The sequence below is a fragment of the Amblyomma mixtum genome, chromosome 3 (assembly GCF_055824585.1).
Source record: "Amblyomma mixtum isolate Tamu chromosome 3, ASM5582458v1, whole genome shotgun sequence".
Classification (NCBI taxonomy): Eukaryota; Metazoa; Arthropoda; class Arachnida; order Ixodida; family Ixodidae; genus Amblyomma; species Amblyomma mixtum.
In genome coordinates this window covers 82,492,302-82,508,104 of record NC_143014.1, presented here as the reverse complement: position 1 = coordinate 82,508,104, position 15,803 = coordinate 82,492,302, and the positions used below count along the sequence as shown (strand labels likewise).

Here is a 15,803-nt window from a genome sequence, read left to right as displayed (position 1 = left end):
GTCGTTGGAAGCGAGCCCGGCTGTAGACCTCGGATGGCCTTGGGTCGTAGTGCTTTTGCAGCGCTTTTACGATGTCGTCGTAAGACACTGCCGCTGGTGTGCTTGGCTGAATAAGGGCGCAGACAGTATCGTAGGTCTGCTCCCCGCACAGCGTCAGCAGGTTGGCCCTCTTCAAGGCTGGGTCTGTGATGTTGTTAGCTTCAAAGTAGAACTGAAGGCGTCCAACCCACGATGACCACGATGAGCCGTTGAACTCTGGTATCTGATTGGGAAACCCTCGCGTAGCCATGGCTTGTCAATAGCGTTGCGTAGCGCGGGTCGAATCCACTTTCTCGTCGCCACTGTCGTGTCCGGTCGCTGTGTTGAATGCAGCGAAAGACGCACACGGTACTTTTAGACTTCGTTTATTTAAAGCTGAAGAGGGTGCGACCAGCGTCGACCGAGGCAGGAGCCGAACTGGCCGCCCGAAGAAAGGGGGGAGCGGAGAAGCGTCCACGGGAGGGAGTGGCTTCCCAGAACAGGAGGAGGGTGCGGGGGCGCACCGTGGGGGGACATCCGGCGACAGCGTGCGACGAGGGGCAAGCGGTCGTTAGGAGGAGGATTGAGTGGTCGTTAGGAGGAGCGAACTGTCGTTAGGAGGGGAATGCGAGTGGTCGTTAGGAGGGGGCGCACACACACAAAAGCAATAAGGGGACACAACAAAATGTATTTATTTTGCTTATTGGCATGGCTAAGCAGGCCACTGTTTCATATGCTTCGGGTAGCTGTTGAGCTTCACGAAGGTGCGTACTGCTGGTCCAGTCTCTGAAGTAGACGGTACACTGGCACGATGGGGTATGCCTTCAGCTTCAAAAACAATCCCAGGCACTATGTTGTTGGCACAGAATGACATGAATGCTTGCAAGTTCTTTTTCACATCTCTCACACTTGTACAAGTGCCTCCAGAAATTTTCAGAAGACAGAAGCCATGAAATGGCTGAATTTTCTTCCTCTTTGGAAGTGCAGCCTAACACTGCGAGGTATGTCATGCAAATCACACAGACAAGTGCAGACCACACCCTTCAGTTCATGGCTGCATGCTTGGACTACAGTATATTATAGGCACACTAATAGCCTTTTGAAAAAATTTATTTTCACCTTTATTTTGTTTTGTGGGTTTCCATGAATAAATATTTTGAATCACAGACAACATACCTGCAAATCAAGCCCTTCGAAATAAAAATATGCGTGAACTATTTGTTATCGCGAGACTCAGCCTCTTCATTTCAAAATAATACTGTCCGTGAAGACACCCAAAGTAATTTTTATCATTCATCTTGGACGTGTCGTAATAACTTGATAAAACTGCTACATGTTTTTGTAGTTAAGAGACCATATCATCGGAATAACAAGCCGGCAGCAAGCGGGCTATGTTTTCTGCTTATCTGCTGCCGCAGGAGTGATACGCTCGCCTCACTTATCTTTTCTTCTGGTGCGTCAGTAATCACTCCACTCTGCCGACAGCAGAGTGGCAAGCCACACGATTAGCTGAAAGACACTCTGTGCATTGCTTTTCGCCATGGCAGTTATGTTACTTGGCTCTCACTATCCGCAGTGAGCTAAAAAAGAAAGGCAGGAGCCGGGATGTTTAATCTGGTTTAATAGGGAAACCAGCCACACACGATAATAATTTGAAGTTTCAAAGAATGCTCGGAGTGTGTAGATGAGTTCCCGCAACAAAAAGACAAACTCAAAATTCTCTTTAGTGCACCTTTAAAGGGACAGTGAGGAGAGCACTATCAATATTTTTTTATAGCAAAATCCGATAGTTCGGCATGTCATGGCTTTGCTGCCACTTGGCCGGCAGCGAAAGATGCATTTATTTCTAAGAAATTTGGATTCGAAGTTGAAAAAGTTTTTCCCGCCGCTCTGATTCAAACTTGGGATTCTCCTATGACGACACAAGACTAAGTGACGTGAAACATGATGTGCAGATGACGTAACACAGACTCCGTGATTTCTGGTGTCCAGCGTCCAGCAGTGCGGCCTAGCAGCAGCCGAAAAGAAAGCTACCGCCGGCCGCACGTTGAAGGCATCTATAGGCTGTTGCGGCCGTCGCTGCAGTCGCTTCGCTTACGTTTGCACTGCCGTTTTGCCAGCGTTACGATGGATTTCGTTCTCGAAGCCATCAACGAAGTTCTCGCAAATAGACACCTTTAGCATACCGTGTACCTTGTTACTGCTAGCGGAATACCAGGAGCCCGCCTAACGCCGATGAGCAGGCGCTGATTGGGCCCCGATGCTTCAGGCGCGCGCGTAGCTGCCGGGTACGTGGCGCCATCTGGCGACGTCAAGGAGATTTGCGCATGCATTGGCTTCGCCTCAGTGATTTGTGGCTTCTCGGGTCCTAGAGTTGCTAGAACCATTGGTTCTAGCAACACTGCTTTGTCCTATGACGTCATAACGCTTGTACTTGCGAGTTTGGCCTGTTGCGGCGATACCTGTATTTTGGTTCTTGCTCTTTTCTACGTTACAAGAGCTTTGTTGTCAGTACGAGTGGCGTTTTTGTAATCAGGAGCTGGTATTCTATCGATACAAGCGAACTTCAATTTCTCCTCAGTGTCCCTTTAAGCTTCTTTGTGGCTTCTGTAGTCTGAAAATTTCTGTAGGTGCCAAACATCATGTGCACTGCTGCCATAGTGTGGGAGTTTGATTGTACTTATTTTTCATGTGGCCTGGTTGTTGTAGGCTTGTTGTCAATATCTTGAAGTCCCTCTATCTAAGGCTTTTTTTTTTTGCTTACCAGGAGAAAAAGAGTAATATTTTATATTTATATTTTGTTAGGCCATCGTGCCTTTTCCTCATAGTATTAATTCTGTTCTGGCTAGTTTTATTTGCCTGACAGGAAAGAAACACCTGTTGCTTCGATAAGGTTCAAGAATTGAGAACTGTATATCGGTGCTCTCAATTTATTTTGACTGCTTTCTATTCCTGAGTGCAGTGTCCTGGTAAGTGATCGCTGCAACAGTGCTTCATGTTATATTAATGAGTTTCATTTTGATTTTCTTCAGGATTCCAAAAGTTTCAGTCACTATGGACGAAAATGGAGAACCAGAGATTGATGTGTCAGATGATCCATATGATGTCAGCAAATTGAGCGTTGCCAATGTGCCTTGCTTCATAACACTTTCCAAGGTTTGTATTTGCTTCTGAAGCAAACATTGCTTTTCAGCCTTATTGAGCATTTGAGTGGTGACTCTGAAGGAACGAAGTTGTTAGGTGTTATGTAATGATTCAGAAAGATGGTGTTATCTAAGCCAGATAGTGTTCTGCAACTGCCTCGTCTGTTCAGCGATTGTTGATGGGCAGACGCCTTCCTTTTTGTGTATCCTACCTCAACCTCGTCTTCAGAACCTTGTCCTTGCCCTGTCCCTTATTACAAAATTTTTTCTCCGCCTTTTCTCACTTTCAACTTGCTAAAAATGCAAGTTTTCCTGCCTTCACTTCCCGCTGTTTTATAGAAACTATGTCATTAATTTTTATGAGTTATTGTGTAGTGCTTACTATGCCAGTGGTGAGTTGACAATATGTATATCCATATTTGATATTATTTCAACAGAAGAATTTTGTGTTCATCAGCCCAGTCTCTTGGTCAGGTAAAAGGTTGATGCAATACATTTAGGGCCCTGTGTTTTCGGGCAAAACCCAAGTTTACCAGATTCTGGCACCCCGAACATGTCTTAAAAGTCGAGTTAAGCCTGATTTCTACCCAGAAATGCGCCTTCCTGACACTGTACATTTTCTAGTGCACAAAGCTGAAGACAGTGCACGAAATTTAATGGATATCTTATGCTTGATCTAGAGGGAGGCTTTTGGTCAACTGGTAATCCTTAACCTCTTTCTTCACCATCATCATCATAATCATCCATCAGCAGCCTGGCTATGCCCACTACAGGACAAAGGCCTCTCCCATATCTCTCCAATTAATCCTGTCCTTAACCTCTTTTAATGGTCTGTTGTTCATTACGCAGCTTAATTAAATATATATTTAAAAAGTATGTTTCAGATATCATGCACCAAATCACGAGAATTGGACAGGCATCTTATCGGCATCACTGTATCAAGCGCTTCCCACACTGACGATGCCCTTCTTGAAGCCTTTGTGCATTTGAATTGGTCACTATGATGTTGAACAAATATTTTCGCGGTGTACAAATAAATGAAAGGCAAGGAGGTCTTGCACAGACACGGAGGTGCTGCGGAGGAGTAAATAATGTACATGGTGGAGTAATTGTAATAGGTGAAAAAAGAACCTGATTTGGTAAACAGTGTTTAGTGCAACCTGCCATTTCCACGTTGCTTATGAAATAATGAGCAACAATTTGGCATTTTATGTCCCGCTCGAAACTGAGTGCCCATAGTCAGTTTTCTCTTGTCACAAAAAAATGACCCAAAAAAACCCGAATTATAAAACTTTTTACCGACTAGCCCGTTTTTTGTCCGAATTTAAGCTAAAAAACATATTGCCCAGTTTTTGCCCCATCAGGAAAAAATAAAAGCTGAATATGAAGACGTAAATACCTTTTACAATCTCATGCATTGGCAGCACTTCAAGGGGGTTATGCAGCTTTGAAATCCCAAAATATGGTGAAGGAAAGTGAGTTTTTGAAAACTGTTGTATCCTCTTGTATGCTAGTTTTTAATGCTGTTCCGTAGTTTCATCGCTGAAATTGGCCGGGAACTACTCTAAAAAAATTTTCATGAACCAAGGCAGCTCTGCATTGTGGGGAAATGCTCAAACAATGAGAGTTTTTCTTTGTTATGGTTTTCTTCCTATGTACTTGCCTTGCGCAGCAGATTTCTTTACTGTTTTGTTTATTTTGACCCCATTTACATTGTTCCATTCCTCAGACTATAATGCAGGTCAAGACAATCTTTATTTTTCAGATTTCTGAATTTTAAACTTTTCATGTGAAATTTTCTCCTCACTAGATATGTCAACAGACACTGCATTGCAAATTCCAAACCAAAGTTTGGGCTTTGTGAAAAAAATATTTTAAGAATGTCTTGACCTCTAGCACGCCAGTAGGAATGTGGTGAATGTTAGACCGGCCTTCTGCCACATTTTCTTAAACCCATATCCTTTTCACAGGATTCAGAGGAAAAATATATATTAGAAACAGTTTTTTTTAGCTGTGGCAATGAAATTTTGAGAGAGTGGTCATTAAAATATTCTTAATGTATGAAATGATAATTTTTATTATAAAAATATCGTAATGAAATTGGGTGTGCATATGTGTTCCTTCTTCCTGTTTTCAAAAGTATAATTAGTTTCAGTATATCTCAATTAGTTACCATGTTATGGAAAAATAACTCAACCCTAATTAGGTAATTTCTTACGGGTAATTAAAACACTTTCCTTCAGTGTTTTTTATTTTCGACTGAAGCGTTAGCCAAAGGCCTACTATGCAGAGCTATGCTATTTATATTGTTATTTACCGTATTTTCCGGTGTATAAGACGCGACTTTTTTTCGAAAATCTTGCTGGTGCGTCCTATACAAGGGTGCGTCTTATATGCGAATTTTTCATCTTTTTTTTGCGAGTTCATCGATTACTCCGGTTCATGCTCAAGCTTTTTTCACCTAAAATATATCACGACCAATAACGCGGTTGTAACACGGTTAATACTTCAATACCGGGACCGCCATGCGCGACATTCAAGGTGATCTTTATCATGAAACGGCGGGGATGACGCCTTCCGGGATCACAAACGCGCGGCTGTTTCGGAGGCCCCAAGCAAAAGTAATGAGAAGCGCCAAAAAATGGTGACAATCGCGCTTCTCGCCATTGCCAAGACAAGCCGGCGTTCTTTTTAGTCACCCTTTGCAACTTTTTTTGCTCCGTGTACGTAGTGCAGGCTTCAGCCGAGTTGCTTCCAGAAATGGGTGAACCTTTTGATAGCGCATCTGAAGGTGAAGACTTCGAAGGTTTCAAGTAGAAATAAAATGTTGTTATGGACATATGGGGAGCTGTATCGTTTTTTCTTTCTTTTTTGCTAAAACATGAACGGGTATGGCGTGAGTGTTGCCTTTATCGATCACATAGCGTTGCTTAAAAATTGCTCACAGGTACGGTGCATTTCGCGATAGTCGCACAAGCGTATTTAATTAGGCCTCACTAGCCTAACTGGGTAAACTGGGGTGCGTCTTATACACGGGTGCGTCTTATATACGAACTTTTTCAGTGACAGCTTGCATATATGGCAGGTGCGTCTTATACAAGGGTGCGTCTTATACACCGGAAAATACGGTAGATATATCATTATATAAGAATGTTCAATTGTGCCCAAGCACCATAATTATGAAATATAGTTAGGTGGCATTATGGTTCTCAAAATTTGTAATTTTCGACTCAGCCAAAAAAAATAGCATAGCTCCTCAGTTTAGTTTTTTCTGAATTCATTGTTCTATAAGGTTAATTGAAATTGCACCATAATAAAAAATTCTGTAAGGCTAGTCATGTTGGCAAAAAACACACAAAGCTGAGAAAATCGTATTTGAAGTGCGTGTGCCAGCCATTCGGAAGCCGTTGTAGAGGTCTGAAAGAAACAGCGGAATGTGGACGTTCCACAAAATATTTCACAGCAGTGAGTAATACCAGGATGTGGGGAAGGAGCCCAGTTTTCAAACAAAACCAAGATGACAGCCATCAGGGACGTGGTTGTGGAAAGCGAGGGATGTGAATTTCTGCCGCATTTTGCTCTGAAATTGGTGTTTCTGCTCTTTGTAGGTGTGAAATATATAGTTTTTTAGTAATTGGAGGTCGAATTAGGCCCTGAAACTTTTTAAGCAGGCACTCTGGAGTGTATAGATCCTGATAATGCCATTTTTGAAAAATTGAAATTTTCGCATTTTTTTATCATTTCAAGACCCATGTCTCCTCTTAAATACATCAATGAAGGTTTAAAAATTTCATCTGAAAAGCTGCGTCCTCCTGTAATTTCACATGCGAAGCTAGACTGTAATAAGGAGGGCAGTAGGGTGCTGCTATGTTACTTCCAGAAGTGTGCTTGATGATGAGGGTTCGCTTGATGAATTTAAGTGCATTGGCTACCTTTTAGGCATTTCTGGCCATTTTAGTTTTAGAAGGCTACTATTTATAGCCATTGAGAAGAGCAAGGAATCCAGAAAATTTGATGGTACCGTTTTTTTTTCAGCTGTTACTTCAAAAGAAAAAATGCACTTGAATGATAAAAACACCGTCTTAGTAATGCACTTGTCAAAATCAAAGTATTATCCAAGGGATTGCATCGGTGCATGCAGTTGAGGGCCAGCCATGTACCTGTAGTTTCAAATACCAGAAGGATGTCTCATTGCAGGTCGGTGAGGCATGCCTTCAATTTGAAGTGCAGTAACAATTTCAAGAACAGTACCTTCAATTTAAAAAAGGTAGTGTGCATATAACAAACAGTCTGGCGTGTACGGCCATTTTAGTTTCTAAAGCAGACAACCTGCATGCTTTCCAATTTCCAATTTTTAGAATAGTCACAGGCACCTGATTGGCCAGCAATGACACATAGTATTTGCATGTTTCCCTTTCATATGCATGTATTTGTACAGATTGCTACATTACGTGCAGTCTATAGAATGGTCAGTATTTCCCCTAGTCTTGTGTACAGTTACAAAAATATAAGAAGGTGAATTCTTCAGTGGGAAAACTGATTCACAGGTGTGAAGAAGCAAAGTTTACACTTCATCTTATCTTCAGTTGAATACTGTTTACATATTTTCTCATCATACTTGTCAGGCACACCACTACATATGCAGGTCGCATCATCAGTTGAATACTGTTTACATATTTTCATATCGTACTTGTCAGGCACACCACTACATATGTAGGCCGCATCATCAGTTGAATACTGTTTACATATTTTTGTATCGTACTTGTCAGGCACACCACTACATGTGCAGGTCGCATCATCAGTTGAATACTGTTTACATATTTTCGCATCGTACTTGTCAGGCACACCACTACATATGCAGGTCGCATCATCAGTTGAATACTGTTTACATATTTTCGTATCGTACTTGTCAGGCACACCACTACATATGTAGGCCGCATCATCAGTTGAATACTGTTTACATATTTTTGTATCGTACTTGTCAGGCACACCACTACATGTGCAGGTCGCATCATCAGTTGAATACTGTTTACATATTTTTGTATCGTACTTGTCAGGCACACCACTACATGTGCAGGTCGCATCATCAGTTGAATACTGTTTACATATTTTCGCATCGTATTTGTCAGGCACACCACTACATGTGCAGGTCGCATCATCAGTTGAATACTGTTTACATATTTTCGCATCGTACTTGTCAGGCACACCACTACATGTGCAGGTCGCATCATCAGTTGAATACTGTTTACATATTTTCGCATCGTACTTGTCAGGCACACCACTACATATGCAGGTCGCATCATCAGTTGAATACTGTTTACATATTTTCGCCTCGTACTTGTCAGGCACACCACTACATATGCAGGTCGCATCATCAGTTGAATACTGTTTACATATTTTTGTATCGTACTTGTCAGGCACACCACTACATGTGCAGGTCGCATCATCAGTTGAATACTGTTTACATATTTTCGCATCGTACTTGTCAGGCACACCACTACATGTGCAGGTCGCATCATCAGTTGAATACTGTTTACATATTTTCGCATCGTACTTGTCAGGCACACCACTACATATGCAGGTCGCATCATCAGTTGAATACTGTTTACATATTTTCGCCTCGTACTTGTCAGGCACACCACTACATATGCAGGTCGCATCATCAGTTGAATACTGTTTACATATTTTTGTATCGTACTTGTCAGGCACACCACTACATGTGCAGGTCGCATCATCAGTTGAATACTGTTTACATATTTTCGCATCGTACTTGTCAGGCACACCACTACATATGTAGGCCGCATCATCAGTTGAATACTGTTTACATATTTTCGCATCTACATGTCAGCCACACCGCTACATATGTAGGTCGCATAACAGGTACATCGTTGATCCTGAAAGTGCGAGCTGGGGTCTCGCTCATTACAAGCTTTGAAATCATATTTGGATCAGCAATAACTGACCTCTTCTTTTTCTGAAAGTAATATTTTGGGGAAGGGCAGCATGTCACTGCTCCTAGTCTCAGCACTGTGTCATCATCATTATGTTCCCTAGGGGCCAGCTGCATATGCATTTTGCAGCAAGCCTGCACAGCCAGCACCAAGCAGTGGTGGCAACAGCATGGCAGGGCATCTCATTTTGGCATGAGAACAGCATGGCTTTGCTATATTCAAGGAAATTTTGCCAGTTCCTAAAGGCAAACATTCTCTCATTCTGGGTTTAGTACTTGTGCTAAACAGTTATGGTGGTAAGAGTCAGTTTTTCATGCTGTCGTCAACTGGTCATTTGCAATGTCATTCAGTTTACAGGTACAAGAAAGATCATTTACACTAGCTGTGGTAACAATATGGTAATCCAGGCTTAGTTCACTACAGTGCCCTGGAATATAGTGCCTAGAGTGTGTCTGCAGCTGGCTGGCTGGTTCTGCCAGTGATGAAAGCTGTGCTGCACATGGGCCTTCTACAATTGAACAGAGAAAAGCTGCTGATATTTCTTTATGCCATTTGAAGATGTCATTGGGGTTGTGTGTTGTGTTTTGAGGGTTAAAGCAGTCTAGTTTTCAGTGGCTAGAATACTTTTCACTCACGAGGAAGTTTATGAATGAAATTTTAATAGAAACTCTGGGCTCTACCCCAGCTTTTCTTTTAAAATTGCAGATTTCCCAAGCTTTCTGCCAACACTGTTTGTGCAGATGTCCCTTCAACCATCAACTTAATAGTACCTGTAAGTTGAGGAAATGAGTCTTTAATTATGCTAAATAGGTACTAAAAGGCTGAACGCATATCACAAGGGTGAAAGGTCAGTTCTCCTACTCACGAGTCCACTGCATGGGATTACTCTGAAACTGCTCTAATACTTAGACTTAAAACACACTGCACAGAAGAGACTGAAGGGGGGGGGGGGGGGGGGGGGGCTTTCTTGCGTAGAAGCATTTTACTTATTTTTTATTTCCGTGACAGTGCCATGTGAACGCCCATGAGTACAGTTCAGCGGTGCCACCATGTTTCGCAGTCACTGCCATCTTAACTGAAGGACAAGCAAAAGAGTTCATCTTAAGCATATTTTTTATTACATTGAATCCTATGGGAAACCAACCATATGGCCTTAGATTGCTAATCTTATCCGAGAATCTTACCCAAGAAATTCTTAACTGAGTTCGTCTTAACGGGAGCCCTCTGTACTGTGTATATAGCATTAGATTCTGATGTTGCTTTGTGCTTGAAGTTTGTTGACAACGCTGCTCTCTGATTTGGAATGTCTTCTCAGTGCAACCTCTGTGGAAGATTTTTAACTGTCATAGTGTTCAGTTGCTGAGCCCAAGGTAGGAAGTTGAATTCCAGCTGTGGAGGGTGCATTTTGAGAGAAGCAAAATGCGAAAACACACATGTGCTATGTGATATCTGAGCACATTAAGGAATTCATCTGGTCAGTGTCTTTCAGTGTCTTTCAGTGTCTTTTTTTTTTTTTTTCTCATTTCAGTATTGGGTCAGCTGGCACAATGACCAAAAAAAATTCATTTTTTATTTTGACAACTACTTCCACTCGGCAACAGAAAACACTGCCTCTTGAATTGTCCTTTTACTTTCAACATTTTCTTTCATCTACATCTATAATTATTCTTGTATCAACCTACGATGGTGCCACAGCGCACTAAGGAACAAAATATTTGCACACTCAGTAAAAGATCATAATACACGCAGTTCGCAAGGGCAAGAAGTGTTTGCTTGGAACATGCCGCCGCCATCACTTCTGCTGAAACAGCACCCTCTCCTAAGACTGCAGACCGCACCCTTTGTTGCCTGCAGTGGACGTTCATCACAAATGGCACCATGTTTCCCATTGTAGAGGGCAGGTGCTCAGCACACTAGCCAGCATTTTCTTGGCACTGTAGTTGCATATTGATAATCTGAAGTTTGCTGCTTTTCTGGCAGAGTACAAAGCAGTCTGTGGTGCTGATGTTCCTCTATCAGTACATGGTGTTGAGCTTGCATTGCAGGTGGGCCAACAGTTTGTGCTAGATGCAACACAAGAAGAAGAAGCCTGTGCTGTGGGTTCATTAACTATGGCTGTGACAGCAGGTGGAAAGATTGTCAGCCTTTTCAAAGGTGGCATTGGAAGCCTCCATCCTGAAAATGTAATGGATAATGTTGAGGTGTGTATCTTTTTCTTTCATTTCTTTTCTTATTTGAGCAAATTGTCAAGGTGGCTTAGATGTGCAGCCTATTTTTATTATGAGAAATAAATCTATATGGTGTCATTATATATGCTTCTTTATATGATTTTTTTATTTGGCTTTAAAGGGACACTGAGGACAACGCTATCAAATTTTTTTTTGCCTGTAAAGTCTGATAGTTTGGCATTTCACGGCTTTGTTTTCGCTTGTCTGGCAGCAAAAGGTGCATTTATTGCTAAGATATTTGGATTCGAAGATGAAAAATTTTTTTCCGCTGCTACGATTCAATCTCGGGACTCTCTGATGACGATATAGGGGAAGAGTGACGTAAAGAGGCAGAAATGGTAAGCGCTCTTACCCTGAGCACTGTGGCCCGGCAGATTTTGGCTACATCGCGCCAAAATACATGCACTTTTAAGAAGCTTGCAGGCAACGCAACCCCTCCAGTGCATGTAACTCGTTCAAATAGCAAAAATTTGTTGGTGCACAGCGCCAAAGGTAACCTCGTTTTCGAAATTATCAGAACTGATACTGATATTACTAATGGGGGGCTACATGCTTTTCAATAATTAAGGAGCCTAACAGTAATAGTTATAAATTAACTATTCAATATTACTTAGCCATTCTGCTAGTTAGCACGTCTTAGCTGTATTTTGATGAACTATACCGATGACAATGCTAACACCAAAAAAGCGCTCTTCTAACTCAAAAAGCCTATTTTTAAAAATTGTGTAAGTCTTAGGTGAAACACCGTGTATATGTACACACCTAGGATGCTTGCATATCTTTTTTAGGGGCACTTCTATGAATAGAAACTTTTGATATATTTTCTGATCTTTTGAGGTTTATTTTGAGGGAAGTCTACTGTATTTGGCCTAAGGTTCTGCAAGTTTTCTGCATGGCTTTTGGCTTGGGAATGGCCTGGTGCCACCTACCTGCATCCCAGTCACATATATCATGGAACAGAGCAGAGTGGAGACATGTTTAACCTCTGCGCAAATTATATTGCCGTGTAGTTGACTGTCAGATCGCTGTGTGTTGTTGCTTATTCAATGCTTAGCCTTGCTATGCTGAAGGTGTGGCTGATACTGACTTGATGTGATAGGTGCTTAACGTGGCTTCAGTGTGACAAACATTTGGGCTGAATGAATCAGAAACATGATTCAGGTTGCTCCACATGCTTCAGCTTGGCATCCATCATGCATCATGCAGTTCAATCTCGTAGCTCTGTGCAAAGCTAGTTACAGCATCCCTGCATTTATTGCGGTCGCAGTTTACCTGTTTTTTGCTTTCTAGCTCATTTTATGAAATGGCTTTTGTGTGTTTTACTTCCATGCTATAGTAACCTAGTCACTATAAATAACTGTGCATTAAATAGTTTCGGCACTACACCACAATTCTGCGAGAATGTGTTGTACTATTTCGAGGGTTACCTATCAATGTATAGTCGCTTGTCTGAAAGCTCCAACTAGCAGTGTGTACTCCATACGTGTTTCTCTTAGCGGATTGTGGAATTTTTAATGCTACAAAGCGACTTGGGCTATGATAGACGCCGTAATAGAGGGCTTCGGAATAATTTAAACCACCATGGGTTCTTTAACGTGCACTAACATCGCACAGCACACAGGAATTTTTGTATTTCACCTCCACCGAAATTTGGCTGTCACAGCCGGGATTGAACTCGCGACCTTGGGATCAGCAGCCAAATGCCAAAGCCACTGAGCCACTGCTGTGGGTAGTATCTCTTGGTAGTCATGCCAGTTATCAAAAAATTGTATATTTACTGTTTTGTAACTGTGGCTTGTTTTCTTGCTTGCAGATAGGAAAAGACATTGGAATTGCTCTCAATGCTGCAGTGATGAAAAATTTGGAGTTGGAAAGCAGTTCTAAAAGAGAAAAGAAAGGATTTCTCCTGTAGCACAGAAATAGTGATTGCTACTGCTGTACTAATAATAAAGACTTTCATCTGAGGATATTTCATTCTGTCTGGTCAGTTTAGCCGCTCAGAACTCTTTCTTGTTTCTGGCGCCCCTTAGTTGCAATGCTCCTTTCACAAACCTTTCCTTCAACCCTTGGACAAATATAAGGACCTCCTTAGCAGAATGCTTATCAGTTGCATGCCATACTCTGAAACACAAAGCAAAGGGGACAGGAGTACTGACTCTATCACTCGCCAATGTGCTTGCTGCACGTGAAGTCATGTACCCACCATGCACACAGTGCACCTATTTGCTGTCTGCCTTCACTGCTGTCCCTTTCCACTACACTCTGGTGCTTGTCCTTACATTTGCTTCTCCCAGCTGCCAGTGCAGATTTGATGCACAATGGCAAGCAAGCAGCAAGCATCTGCAATTCGAGCTGAAGCAGTTGCCTTTGTGAATGGGTGATGAATGCGGTAATGTGGTGGTGCAAAACAGGATGCTTCCAGTGGCTGCTTTGTAGCTTTGACAATGTTGTCAAATGTAAAATGAGTAGTTGAGCTACCAGTTGCCTTATAAGTAGTGGGGCGTTGTTGTTGCCTGAGTCAGTACTGCTGTTTAACTTACTTTATGCTGTGAAGTATTCCAGTGGCCCTTACAAGTTCCTGTCATTGTGCACAATTTCCAGCAGCATTTCTAAGCAGTATGCATACAAAAGGAGTCAGTAGTCATTTAACTTTTTTTTTTAGCTGGTGTTGATTAAAGGAGGAAATGAGCATTTCATATATAGAATATTACAAAGTAGAAGAAAAGGCAACCACATGCTGCTAGTGGGATTTGAACCCACAACAGCCAAGTCACATGTTTTGTATTCTACATTGGTAGGTATTCATGTTACCTGTAAACATACTTTGGGGTGCCACATCACCCGTCCATAGCAGCAGACATGGAAGGTTGTGTTATATTACAAGTGCTGCACATAATGTCGTAGAACAGGGAAAGCAACAGCTATGTGAGAACCCTCCAGTTTTCCCTAGTGGCATAAAGTCTGCTAGAACCATGACCCCTGTGATGCTTATGAGCAGGTATATAGTTATATCATCATAATAATGCATCGTAATCATAATCATAAAAGCATAATGTAATGTAGTAGCAGTTATGATAAAGTAATTGTTGTTATGCTTCTGACGTTTTTTTTTTTTTGTTTCAATTACTGTTAGCTTTTATCATGCTCAGTGTGTGCGTGTGTGCATGTGTGTGTGTTCGGGAAGGGAGAGGGGGGGGGGGGGGGGGGCTCCAAAAACTTTTCAGTCAGTGGCACAAGCACAGACTTCATTTTGAATGAACTCTCCATTTGGTTCATCATGCAGATGTCTGCACAGCATTCGCATTAACATTATGACCACTTTTACTGGCACATGCTCGTTTATATTCATTTATGCCCTCTACTTCACTAACAAGTTTTGCTATTCTTTGCTGAAAATTCTGATACCCCGTCCCACCCCCATGTTGTGTATGCATTTTTGTTGGGCTGGAGTTTTCAACTGTAAAACTGAGTGTCTTTACATAGCACATTTTCACCTTCCTTAGGTTCTGTGATAACAAAGATTAGCTTGGGGTTGGGACTATTCTGTCATAAAGGTCACTGACATGGAACTACTTTTAAGATTTCAGTAACTGACAGCGAGCCAAAGCAACGCAGTAGAAGTAGCATTCATTTCAAAGAGCTGCAACTTCCACTTCCTGCCAGTGCCTTGTAATGCTTTTTGGCAGAGTTTAGGGTCTCAGCATTGTGCGTTGTAACGCAAATCATAACCCAGTGGCTGCCATGGTAACTAAGGTGGCTACATAATGGAATAAAATAATAACAGGTGGCAGCACAATGCCCGAGAACTACAACTCTATATATCCGTCTGACAGGCATCAAGCCGGGCACTTAGTCCCGACATTCGTGTAAAATTTGTTGGCCGACCGTTTGCCGCAGAATGTTCCAGATGATGCCATATGATTCAGCGTTTCATGCAGCATAAACTTACTGGTTAAGTTAGAGTCTAGCTCACGGCAGGAATTCGAACCGGCAACCTATATAGGTATGTTAACACTCGATATTCGATCGCTGCCTCAGCGTCGGCTAATTTTTTTAGGATCCAAAAAAACTGGCAGAGTGCTTTTGTTTTTGTACAGTACTTTCAGGCTATAAGCTAAGTAAGTTTTGAAATGAGAAGCCTTTGATGCAGTCCTGAAAGATGCCCCATCTCCTTTTATTACTCATGTTTGCTGTACATGGGTGTGGGAGGAGAGTACATATTACAGCATGTAGTTTGGTGCAGGGAAAATGTGGTTGGTTGATTTGAGGTTAAGGATACCCCCACTTCAAAGTAGTTCATTTCGCACAAGTTTGTGACGATGAAACTACAACACCTAACATCAGGACAGTATGATTTACTGGCATGGCATAGTTTTGCATTAGTGTATGTGGCTTGCTGAGCAAGACTGGCTTATTATTCTTCAGAACAATATGCCCATAGCCCATCCATAACCATTCACATC

At 42.0% G+C, this 15,803-nt stretch overlaps 1 protein-coding gene across 6 annotated transcripts in view; it reads left to right on the top strand.

The window, feature by feature from the left end:
* The window catches only part of LOC149350801 (exosome complex component RRP42-like), a 36,090-nt gene extending 22,783 nt beyond the window's left edge, over positions 1 to 13,307 (top strand). For 4 of the 6 annotated variants that reach the window (XM_089579942.1, XM_089579938.1, XM_089579939.1 and 1 more), the window contains 3 exons: positions 3,051 to 3,174; positions 11,158 to 11,313; positions 13,154 to 13,307. In XM_089579942.1, coding sequence (XP_089436068.1) covers positions 3,051 to 3,174; positions 11,158 to 11,313; positions 13,154 to 13,252 — 379 coding nt within the window. In that variant the 3' untranslated portion in view covers positions 13,253 to 13,307. Of the gene's footprint in view, positions 1 to 3,050; positions 3,175 to 9,797; positions 10,033 to 11,157; positions 11,314 to 13,153 lie in introns of those variants that run through there. The other 2 variants (XM_089579941.1, XM_089579943.1) reach the window with 2 other exon arrangements.
* The last annotated feature ends 2,496 nt before the right edge of the window (positions 13,308 to 15,803 follow it).